The sequence below is a fragment of the Bombus bifarius genome, unplaced genomic scaffold (assembly GCF_011952205.1).
Source record: "Bombus bifarius isolate JDL3187 unplaced genomic scaffold, Bbif_JDL3187 scf7180000008008, whole genome shotgun sequence".
NCBI classification, from domain to species: domain Eukaryota; kingdom Metazoa; phylum Arthropoda; class Insecta; order Hymenoptera; family Apidae; genus Bombus; species Bombus bifarius.
In genome coordinates, this window is record NW_022884386.1 from 3,916,897 (window position 1) to 3,929,983 (window position 13,087).

The 13,087-nt window shown below is 39.1% G+C and overlaps 1 protein-coding gene across 6 annotated transcripts in view; it reads right to left on the minus strand.

Moving 5' to 3' along the window:
• The window catches only part of LOC117206837 (MAP7 domain-containing protein 1-like), a 207,777-nt gene that overhangs the window by 185,307 nt on the left and 9,383 nt on the right, over positions 1–13,087 (minus strand). For 3 of the 6 annotated variants that reach the window (XM_033446543.1, XM_033446548.1, XM_033446554.1), the window contains exon 2: positions 12,797–12,869. The exons of the other annotated variants lie outside the window; for them this stretch is intronic. In XM_033446543.1, coding sequence (XP_033302434.1) covers positions 12,797–12,839 — 43 coding nt within the window. In that variant the 5' untranslated portion in view covers positions 12,840–12,869. The remainder of the gene's footprint in view (positions 1–12,796; positions 12,870–13,087) is intronic. 6 annotated transcript variants of the gene reach the window in all.

Below are 13,087 nucleotides of genomic sequence, written 5' to 3' on the forward strand. Positions count from 1 at the left end.
ATACAATGAAATTCCAAAATGCTTCACATAACAGACACACGCGCGCAACATACACATACAAAAGCCTTCTATGCTAATTGCTACCACATGCTACCACCGCAGATCGTACATTCGTAGATTACACTCGATATAAAACCGATAGAAAAGAAAAAAGAAGGTAAAATCGAAAGTTGCTGTGTATCGATCGGAATGGAATGTGATGGAAATAGTTGTTGGATGTTGATCGAAATAAAATAGTCAAGACGTCGGCAGTACGCGAGGCAAATTAGCATGTCGCTCATTGACATCGAGGTATATAGGTTGAAGCATCGTATCGTGGCGATAGCGAAGGCAGTCACACCCTGCTGACTAAAGTGACGTTAAGTAGGCCTTTGCATTTAACATCATTGGCCTCCACACGTCGCGGCATTGGCTGGCTGAGTAACTCGCTCGTTCCAGCCATTCTACGGAGTTCTGTGTCTGTCAGGTTTATGTAATCGGGTAATGGAACGTGGGCGAGGTCGTCCATCCTGCCTTTCCTCGCGTCTTCGACCATATTACGTGAAACGTCGATGGACGCCTGATGGATTCGTTCTGGTCAACGAGAAGTGTGAAGAACCCTTCAACAACGATCATTACAAATACCGGTGCTCGTTTGACACGATTCCCGTGTCTTCACAGTGAGAAACGATGTTGTTCATCAGACGTATAAAAGACAACTAAAACCGCATTCTTCGATAAACTAGCGATTCTTTGTGGTTTCTCTGCCTAGTGTTTCTACATAGCAAGATTACTGTCACCGTGATGAAACTGTTGGTCGAATCATTTGTGTACAGATTAACACACCGACGTATGTTCCAAATACCATTTAGTCATATTCCATCTACGTTACCGAATAAGCAATTTCGCGGAGCACAATGGAAATCCACCAAGGTGAACGACCTAGCCGAACCGCTGTCGATATCTAGAAAACCGTTCTCAGAAGTTTCCTCGTTTGTTAGCATTCGATCTGCAATGTCGATTGCACAAGGGTCGGCCGAGGAGAAAGCCTCGAGGCAAGTTCGTGTACACGTGGGTGGTTTCGGAGTCTCGAACGCCGATTAGAGAATTAGGTGTCTTATTGTACCGGGCGAGTCGTTTAACCCCGGCACTAGTCGATTATCGACGAACCAATCGCGTATTTATCGGAACGTGTTTAACCATACGAAACGTCCAAACAACATCTGATAGCATCGACTTGTCGCCGTTAAGAATCAATGAGATTTTTAAGCATCGCCGACTACGTATCTTTATCTCTGATCTGACGCACGACAGGCCACCGAACATAAAAAGGATACCAAAAACACAGAACAGGACCAATGAACGATACCATTTGGAACTATACGAAACCGCATTGATAAATAGCTGTTTCTAGAATTATCTCCAGATGCACGCAGTTCGAAAAACAGATCAACAAGAATAAAACGTAGTTAACGTGTCCGTCAGCGAAACCGTGTCGTTTCAGTTTATCGATGTTAATTACAGTTATAACTGACGATCTATCGGAAATCGTGATCTATAAATGAAGGTCATAAATCGAACACGTCGTTCGAGCGACCGCCTATTTATCGAGACACTTTAATTAATCACGCAGAGTACCTCCAATCATAGCAATGTATGATTAAATGAAAATAAGCTAGAGAACTGGCATAAGAGAACAAACGTCCGTGGCGATGCTAATTAAGCCATATAGAGGAACGATAACGTATCCTGTTCCAAATATTGCCACTGTCTCTACGAATCTAAGCTCACAGACACTCCGTCGAGAAAAAGCACGAAAGCCATTGGGGCCGCGCGCGCGAGCTTGCCAAGCAATTAAAAGGAATTTAACGAGCCCCTTATCTTCGAGCGGAGTGCGATTCAGAAAATTAGTCGGACACGCTTAAGGAAGCTCATCGTTTCCGCGGGAAGTTTAATACCTCTCTACCACGAAATTGAAGAATTCCATCGGCGATTGACCTTCCTTTTCCCCTTTCTGTACTCCTCGTGCATATATACGAACACGTCACGGTGGAGTCTAACTTATTCAACGTGGAAATAATGGAAATAATTAAAGTTCTTCTGTTCACGGATACTAATGAGTAGCCGAAACGGCTTGCTGCGTCTTTTAATATGACTCTGGCCGTGTATCTCGCTCGTGATTCGCGCGGACACGTTTTAACAAGGTCGTTCTACATACAATTATTACGTGTTTTTACTAACAAGCTTACTAACAACTATCCATCGTCATTTATAAACCTATATATTACACGTACTTTTTTATCATATTATCGAACGTTATCGACTAAATAGCGAGATACTATAATCAAAGGAAATTTCAATCAAAATATGTGATAATTCTATATTCGTACGTAATAATTCTTGGAAATATCGTGCACAAACTGCTTACGATTTTTCCAAGATACTACGAGTCTTTCGACAACTCTAATTTACCAGTCAATAATATTCGTAGCCGTTCAGTCGGATAAATTGATTTAAGATATGGACTCGATTGGTATTTGTCCATTTTCATTCCTTGTTTCCTAACTTGGTGCGCAATGCTTGATCAAGGAGAAGGTAATTCTGGCGTGCTTTTGGTGTTAAAGATCGATACCAAAACGCAATCAGGGTACGATTAGCCGGCCGTACGTGGGAGCTGTTCAAATATAACAGCGAGAAATTATTGGCCGAGATAACAGGCTGCACAGTACCGTTTTCCCCGGCATGGATTCTGCGATTACCGATACGAACTTAAGATCGGTGGCGCACCTCCTATCGTGAGAAACTTTCTCAGGAATTAAGCCTTCTCCCTCGACCTGTACGCGAGTGTCACGCCGTCTAGGTGTCCCACCTGAACACGCCTATCCTTCAACCTCGAAAAACCGCAACGAGATGCTTGCAAATTGCGTTCGTTAACCCTCTTTGCACCGGTATCAGCTTCGATCTAGCTATCTCGGTCGGCTTGGAATTAAACCCTGTGAAATGTCCTCGGCATGGGAACGAGGCATCGTACCGATCTCGCGTAACGTTTTATTCGTTGCACCGTTGAAATTGTCGAGACTCGTTTAGACGACGGCGACGGAATTCTGTCACGAAACGATGAACGCGTTAATCGTCGTGCTAATAGCACACCGTATTGAGGCGCTGTCATCGAGAACCGAGGCAAAAAAGAGAACGATTTGTTTTTCATCGTGGTCGATTCGCAATGTAGCGGATGTAAACATCGCGTAAAACGAGTAAAATACAAGTTTAATTCCCGTGACCGAAAGCGGTCGAGTACGAAATATTAACACAGTGCAAGATCTCCTTATCCTCGAATCATCGGATTGCTCGTTGCAAGAATCACTCGATCCTCGAGGATCACCATACGTGGCGATAATTACATTAATTTTCTTCACGCGGCATGAGCTCTCGTATAAACAAACAGAAAAACTTGCAGCCAAGATGAAACTTTAATTAGCGAATCTCAGCAACTGGATCTCTCGTTACGAGGAATAGAATGGAAGCAACAACCGATACGAATTACCGTAACTTACGACTTGCCGATACGAAAAAAGGCACGGCCAGTTTTTATGTGAGACGATTATATACATTATACGTATTAAACTCACCGCGCGCAAGACTAAGTTTACACTGAAACCGTCGTTGGAAGATCAGCTTTTATTTGCTTACCTGAAATAAACAAAACATATTTTGATTAACACGTACACAATAATCAAGATTAGAAGAATAATAAAACATTCGACTTAATAAACAACTCGAACTAGCCAACCAATCAAACAGCCATATATCGCGGAACACCACATCGGATCACCATGCTTGATAAAGAGTAACGCCTTTCGCGGAGCCTAGAAAGCCTCGACCATCCCATTAGAAACGCACGAAAACAGTCTCAATAACGCCAATTAATAATACCACACGGAACTTTCTATTATATATTACTGACGAGGCTAACCGGTAACCCTAACGTGATCGTGACCGCGATTTCTACGCCAAGTTTTCTGAGAAACGACACAATCCGCCTAATATGATATACATAGGCACTCGCCGATTTACCCAGCTAAGTTTATGCATTTCTACGAACGTCGGCTTGAAGCGGATCTCCGTGATCTTCGTGTATCGTATCGTTCCATACACGGCGATCAAATCATCGTAAAAAGCGTACAACGTACCAATTCAGTTTAGTTTCACGCTACGCTTCGTCGTGTATACGGGTAGCCTCCGGAGAAATATATGCAAACTCGAGGAGTCGATTTGTTCGATTTCCGGATTCGATATCTATACCGATTATTTTTTTTTTTTTTTTTTTTTTGTGGCAATATCGCACACGCATTACACTACGAAGATGGAATCAAGCGTAGCTATGGTCGAAACGATTACAGTCGATATATCAATGATTGGTCTCGATATTCCCCGTCCGTTTTCTCCGTCACGCGATATTACCGCCTCTGGCTACCGAATTAACATCAGTAAAAATGTCCGATCTTTTTTTGAAAATATGAAGATACCATTGAATATCATTTTACATTAATAAAACTGAGAGGCTCGAACGAACTCTATATAATGGCAAATTTTATTAACTACCGCGATATTGTACACTTATATGTAGATACATATTAATACATTTCGTGCCAGGTAAATGAGAATATTTGTTTTTCATACAATCAGTTTGCAGCTAGTAACATAAAAGTATATCTTCCTCCTATTGATTGAAATATTTTTTGTAAAGAGTAATTATCAATTTAAATATAGAAACTTTCTTCTCAAATACATGACATTTTACGTAATAGGATTAAGTAAAGGAATATACACATGAAAAACACGTACGTTGCGTGACCGACGCGAAACATCTACATAATTTGCATTTCCTTGCAATACTTGATTACAGCTCGTATTCATTTGCGCTTCGCATATACTGCATATACAATCGTATATTTTATCCTTTCATTAATTTGTTAAACATCTGGAATCTTCATCTTGTGAATTGGATAATATGGCAATCAATTTAGATTTGTCTAACAATGAAAGAAACTACCTACTGCAGTCTAGTACACACGAACGGATCTATATAATTTTGTAACACGACGTAATAGCATATTAACTGCGCACATAATTATCTACGTATTTAGATACAATTTGAACAGTCAACGGTAATTTTCATGTTGCAGTTAAAAGAATGAAATTTTTGCATGATCTTACTTCGACGGTCAAAGACCGTACGTATAAATGTGATATTTATAAAATTTTATTTGCTTTATAAATATGATATTTCTTTCCATTCGTGGTAAATTCACCTATCGACTCTGGCCAGCCTGAGACTTTGTAGACCTCGAATACTCGTTTGTTCGTAGCGTTTCGTGCTCGTTACATCTTGCCACGGGTCACGAAGGCGTAGAGCAAAACGGGGAATGATGTAACGCAAAAATACGAGCGCGAACGAGGAGCGGGCACTCGCGGCAAATTAGTCGGCTTCTAACGAGAGAGGCGCAGCAATTTGTTGAGCGTTCCACGCAAATAGCTGTGCGAATAGGTCAGCCGTGTAACGCGAGTGCCGACCAGCCACGCAACGCTCCGCGAGATCGGGCTACGTAAAATCGATTTATTATCGAAAACACGTCAAAAACCGACGGCCCGTTCGAGATTCCTCGATCGACTAATGCCATTTATATTCCGTCTCTTTTTCACTCCTTCTCTCGGTATTTAAACTTTCGGAGAGAAACCCCAGATTACGCAATTGCAATTAATTAAAGCGCGCCGCGTTGGAGAACCATTAGGACGAGCGATCATACCGTATTTCGTGAAGAAATAGATTCGATGGAATTTTGTTACGTCGATGTGTGTTTCACCGGACACGTTTCTAAAATTTCCTCGCTTCTCGAGCGTAGTTTAGCTTAGCTCGCTATAATTGAATGCAGATTTACACCCGGCTCGGAATTAACGTGCAAACTCGAGTAATTGTTTGCAGGCATTTGCTAAATGTTGTAGCAATATCGTTGAAATACATGATTAGAGCGGACACGTGATTTACAAGTGACAATATTAGAGTGTGATTTAGCTACGATACGCGAAATATGTAATATTTGTAGATAATAATGAAAAGGGGAAACTAATCTAATTCGAATCTAAGTCAGACACAAAGTACGAGACCACAGTGACATAAGAGTATGATAACTATTGCTCAATATGTGTGCCAAGTCTCTTCCATGTATATAGTCGCAGTTGATTCAATTCAATTCCTACAGCTGAAACTATTTATGCAATATGGGAAATTTAAATAATTTTTCTAGTGATACAATGGAAGAAATTTCAGGAATTAGTTTTCGAACACGTATGAAATATTTTTGTTTTTGTTTTTATTATGAGTTAAAAAATGTTGTTAATATATCCTATTATTTTAGTAAACATCAAAAGCATTTAGCTCTACAATAAGAAAGAAAGTAAAGAAGATAATCATAGTAGCGATATTAAAATCACAATATTATACAGTGTTTACGTAATATCAAAACGTATCAGATGTAAACGAAATTTCAAGTGTCCGAAAAATAGCAAATTCTGTATGGATCTATTATATAAACCTTATCTAATTATGTAAGCTTCTCCCTGGTATAACAGAGATTAAAATACTCAAATAGCGTACATAGAAAAAAATACATTCTTCGTAAAAGAAACTGCTACAAAAAAAATAACTGACCTTTACAAGAGATCATGGTTGTGAAGTCAAATATTTATTATTCAGCAGTCTTTGATCGGGACTTTATATAATCTTCTTTAATAATATGTCTGACAATTTCGTGAATTCCTATTGACTTTGTAAACCGTTCTGTAGACCGTGAAACAACATCGACTGTCATACAGCGAAATCGCGAAGCTTCTGACACGCTGCACGCCGAAAAGAGGAAAACATTGCCCGGAAACGAAATCATATTGCCTCGCTATACGATGACCCCGATCATAAACAAAACATGATCGTAACGAAGATATCTCGAGCGAATATCTGCAAACTGTATCTTATTCGTACTTTCGGCTTCAGCTTAGTCCACAATGGTCATATCGTAGTGATTTTCACTTCCCAATTCCTTCCGAAAACCTTCCAAAAATTACACATGTGAACCTTACTCGAGAAATACTCGGATAAGGTACATATATTGTAGTACGTGGAATACAAAATGTTTGGTCTGGGTGTGTTTTCTTGGGGATACCTTAGGTCGCCAAAGCCAAGAAGGAGGGTCATTTTTTACAAAAATGAACGGTTTTAAAAATTCGACAGAGTAAGCCGTACAATCGATTAAGAGTACCAAATTCTAAAAAAGATACTGTCCATATCCATGAGAACATCACGCATCAATAGGTCGACCGAAATTTTTTATGCCCTATTTCCATGTAAAACGACTCCCATTTTCGACTTCGGCAATCTCAAAAATATCGTGCAAAAATATCATTGTAGCCGAATATTTTACAGTGCGGATACTATACTAGAGCTTAAATACTCCTTAAATCGTATCCAAATTCGCCCATTGATTTTCGAGATTAGCCGATCGAACTTACCAGGAACTTTATTTTGTACTATATACATACTATAGATCGTACGAATCAAAATATGAATATGTTAATATACGTGCACCGATGTATTAAATTAAAAGTTACCGATTAATACACGGATATATTAATTACACGTGTAATAGAGACCTCTAATTAAAATCCATAAACTACCAATTTATTTATGCTACAGAATGAATGTAACTATACCCTATGGAAATTGGAGAGTTTACTCTTTAAAAATTCTTCAATTATTAATATTTACTTGCTATAAAAACCGTAACTATACGCTTTTCTATACCTGACACTTTTACCAACGTTCTTAAAACACGTGGTTATAAGAAATATATTTACAAGTGACAATATTCCAATAGACTTGAAGCACGATACATGAAATACATAACACTTGTCAATATCGCTTTTCTAAACGATCTAATGTAATTTGATTCTAAGCTATAGACAAAATACGACACTGACATTGCGCTGTAACAATTTGTAGCCTTTTATACGTTTGTCTGGCTGCTTTCAATCACAGATACATACGTATTTAACGCCACTCACATGATTCATGATACGTGTTTCTAATATTCAATTACGCGGCGTGAAGTCACTGATTACGCCGCGGAACGCGCGCACATTACAAAGTACGGAATAATAATTCTCTTCTGGCCAACATCCGCTCGCCACAGCTCGCGTGTGGGACGCGTTACCGCGAGAATCGTTTCCGCGTTTCGGCCCGTTGCCAGTTATGCAAATGCAATTAGAGTAACGGACAGATGACAATCGAGTGCAGAAATTAATCAGATCTCGATTAATCAGATGACTTTTAGTCACCGATCGTATCAACTGAGGATAGTTCATGGACAATACTTCAATTATTGCGATTCAAAGGGTTATCTGAATAATCTTTTGACTCAAATTGGAAATATACTGTTACCTTGAAGTGAAAGATTGGTAATGTTATATTAGTCAAAATGATTAATTCGCAATTTTTCCTAAAAATTTTGTAAATTTAAGATGGTGTATTTCTGGAGATTCTTTAATGGGACATATTATCAAGCAGAGGAAGGTAATTGAGGAGCTCGTGACAAAAGCGGCTCTTGTCAAATTTTGTGACTTGGAGAATAACGTATTCTGTTACACAGAAGTTGAATTCACAAGAGATAGTATTTTATTGAATTAGAATTACCTTGTTTTATACAAATTTTTGTCATGGGATCCATAACTTTAAGATTTATATGTTTAAATATAGTTCTCCCGCGACATAGTTATAAATACCTACTGGTATTATAAGAATTATATAATAAATATAATTTTAAATAATATAATAAATATTTTGTTAAAAGAAAAATCGAAATATGTATTTCAGAAACTATAAATGCTAGAGTATCTTTTGTTTTCTTACAGAAACACGAAATAGACCAGTTTGTCTCAACGAGGAAGCAATTTAAAAATTAATTCGTTCGTCATTTCTCGTAAGAGGACAATACATTTTAACACAATGAAAGAGTACATTTGTTGAATTTAATTTTAAATTATAAGTGCACAAAAATGTACTTTGTACCGTGTCTGACTGACAAAATTCAATACAAAACGAGTCTATTGTATACAGAAAAAGAATCTATGCTTCTCGTTACATTATGCAGTATGCAAAATTCATACTTTAGCCATTGATAATTCTATCAATGACTACTTTATCTGGGATCGATAGCACATACAACAGTGATGTATCGTTCTGGTTACCACTTAGAATATTTAGAAAGAAAAAGTATGGTTCGCATCAACCTTACACCCAGTCGCCGATTAAATCATGCTTTCGGCCAGGTCCGAGCCAAATTTACAGTAGAGAATTTACATGCGTTCAAAGGGATTTCGCTTATCGGAAGAAACACGACGAATGCACGAGAGGATTACCGAGATAGGAGAAAATTGAAGAAAGGTAATATAAAGCTAGAAGGAAGAAACGTCCGCGGAGGCTCTCCACTTACCGAAGCATTTCAACGGTGTAATCTATGATCTCGCGAAATCTAGACTATCACGAGAATGGCGCATACAAAAGGAAAAGGCAGCTGTACTTTTCTGGCCTAGCCTGAAAAGCACGAGGAACAATGCCCCGTGAATCGCGGCGCGACAATGCACGCGTAGAATGCTTTGGCTCTTTCTGGATTTTGGTTTGTCGTATCGTAACGCTGCCAGCGTGCGGATCTGGATCAACGTATATTGTACTTATACTTATTTAAATATATTTCTATTACACGTTCATTCACGCGTTGTTCTAGCGGATAACCTCAACACGCTTCAAGCTGCTTATAGAGCAACTAAAATTTTTTTGTTAGTGTTAGTGCTTAGTACCAAGCACCAAGCACCAAGCACCAAGCACCAAGCACCAAGCACCAAGCACTAAGCACCAAGCACCAAGCACCAAGCACCAAGCACCAAGCACCAAGCACTAAGCACTAAGCACCACGCACCAAGCACTAAGCACTAAGCACCACGCACCAAGCACAAAGTACTAAAGTACTATAGTACTTTTTAGTACTTTAGCTTTTTAGTACTTTCAGCTTCAGCTTCAGCTTCAGCTTCAACTTCAACTTCAACTTCAACTTCAACTTCAACTTCAACTTCAACTTCAACTTCAACTTCAACTTCAACTTCAACTTCAACTTCAACTTCAACTTCAACTTCAACTTCAACTTCAACCTCGACTTCAACTTCAACTTCAACTTCAACCTCGACTTCGACTTCGACTTCGGCTTCAAATTCGACTTCGACTTCGACTTCAGTACTTTGGTGCTTCGGTGCTTTAGTACTTTGGTACCTTGGTGCTTTGGTGCTTTAGTACTTAGTGTTTAGTGTTAGTGTTAGCGTTAGCGTTAGTGTTAGTGTTAGTGTTAGTGTTAGTGTTAGTGTAAATAGCACGAGACTTAAAGGACAGTGTTGTCTCTGTTACAAAAACACGCACGTTTCATGTTAATTGGTGAAGTAACTTTACATGTGAGAACGACGAATATAATTTCTCTTTAATTGACAGAACTGCTGATCTGTTCAAACTCTAACCTTAAAGACGAGTATCTATTTAGAAGCTACATGAGGAAAATATAATAATACGAATACACAATGATGATGACAGGATAAAATTACACACCGTTGCAGTTTCACGTAAGCAACGGGTAGATGCCGGCCTCAAGATAAAGCTACCACGAATCGCGACAATCAACGAACAAATATTTGATTTTACCCGTCAAACATGACGGAGCGTACCAAGAAACGATACCACGAGCACGAAGCCTTTTGATACATTCGAAAGGTGAACACGATGCAAAGCACAAATTTGGAACCAGCCTTCCGATGTGTAAAAATCTTCACATTCCCAAAGTACCAGTACAAGTACAGAAAGGAAAACAAGGCGCCAGCTGTGCTTCGATCCAAAGCCGTTAGAACAATGCTAAGTAAACGTAACAATACGACCAATTCTGTGCTTGCACAAACGAACGACATGAAACGTGTTCCTTTGAGCAAACGATGAACATGTACGGGGATGGAGGAAGAGAAACGTTTGGGTTTTTAAATGTGCAGTACGGCTTCTGTTATTGACCTAGGCCACGACTTATGAACACGCCTTGCGGCAGCATGCGTCACTCATCGAGCAGGGCACGTGCGACGTCTTTGAATAATCGCTAGGGTGGATTACGAGTTATTCGTGCGATGTGTCGTTGTGACCATAGGGCAATGAGCCAAAGACCACTGATTCACTTATCTCGCAAGATCTTGCGTTCAAACGTAAAATGCAAGATAGTTTGCTTGATGATTCATTTGCGAATCTGTACGGTCACTTCGTTAAGCTTCATTTACAATGATTCGTTTAATATTCAGAACACTTACAAATGCAAGTAAAATTTGTTAATTTTGCTACTACATTACACGATCAGTGTTTAATTTGAGAGAAACTCAGTGGTTAATACTTTTGCTGATATTGACGTATAAACTACATCATTTCGATCATTTAACAATACGCAGTTGTGTTGATGCAATTATTGCGATTTTGTTTCTGTTTATAGAATAATTTAGAAAGACAATCGACAGTATATTGGAACAAACGTTATTGCTTAAAATAAAGACACATCCCTAATGAAAAAGATACAGGATGATTCTAAAAAGGAAGTAGCTGTATTTTGAAATTTCATCTAGTTCGACTCATTTAAAGCGGAACGCTAGTTTTTAGTTAATCCCATCAAACGATTCGCCACGTTTACCGAACCATTTTCATGCTTTCTATAGTTAAAAAAAAATTTCGGGTCAATTGCTGAAGCACGTGTCCGGGTTGTGAAAGCGGCGGAAGCCATGTCGGAACCACGTCGAAACGCGACAAAGGATCTCGCCTTGCTGCCGCCTTAAAAAGCACGATAATATCAAGGAGACAACAGAGTACGGACATATGGCCTTTGTTCCACCGTGAAACCAGTTCTCAATGCAACGTACAAAGAATTTCATCGTGAAATCGATTAGTCGGTAAATGGTCTTTGCCTGATTCGTACCTCGTAACAATGTCACTGGTGTCACGGTGGTTCGGAGCGCTAAATAGCTCGTGGAATTTTTATCATCGCGGTGAATTAAACGGCAGGACGCTCGTTTCGTGTACCGTTGTCTGTTCTGTACAATTTAACGGAATAATCCATAGGACCGGTTGAACATTGCGAGACTGCAAACTCGCCGCGACGAATTCAAACTGAAAGTTTCTCGACCAGTTTGCATAAAAACTTCCGCTCTGACAATAACGGTCGTTCGCATAATTATTCTACCTTTTCCTCCATTTTCTATCGAACAGTGAACATATTATTATACAAGGAAATAGCTAGATTCTTCGAAAACATCGATCGTGTTTTCTAGCACGTGTTTCCATGAACTTTGCGTTATATTCAGCAATTTTCTAAAGAGAGAAGGAACGTACGTGTGTTTTACGTACGTGAAGCTAGAGAACAGTTGCAAAAACTAGCGAACGATCGATAGCAGCATTACAAAGTTACCCTATAATAAACGTTCAAGGAACGTGAAACGTAACGTTTGTTTGCTACTTACGTTGCATTAATCATGCCTCTGCTACTTTTAGTGTCATTGGAGAAAATAATTGTGTCACACTGCGTGAATATGCAAATTGATATGATATGAAATTGGTATGAAATGATAACTAGGTCTCGTTATAGAACAGTTAAGTTAAAAAGAAACGGTAATCCATTTACACGAAGGTTTGTTGTGTATCACATACCTAAATCAGTTTGACCGTAGTCAGCAAGCATCGCCACGACCATTGCGAGCACTCACGAGTCTGCCTGGATGAACTGTTTCACACCAAACATCGTTTAAAATCGAACGTGACGACGAATATAACAATTGTAACTAATCGAAATATCTCGTCGAGAGGAAAGAGGAGACGAAAATCCCGATGACAGCAACTGATTGACCGAAAAAGGTAACTAGGACAAATTGAATATTAAAGACGGATTGAACGTAAGCGATGAATCATCTGCCTAGAATAACGTGTAGGCACATATTGTCA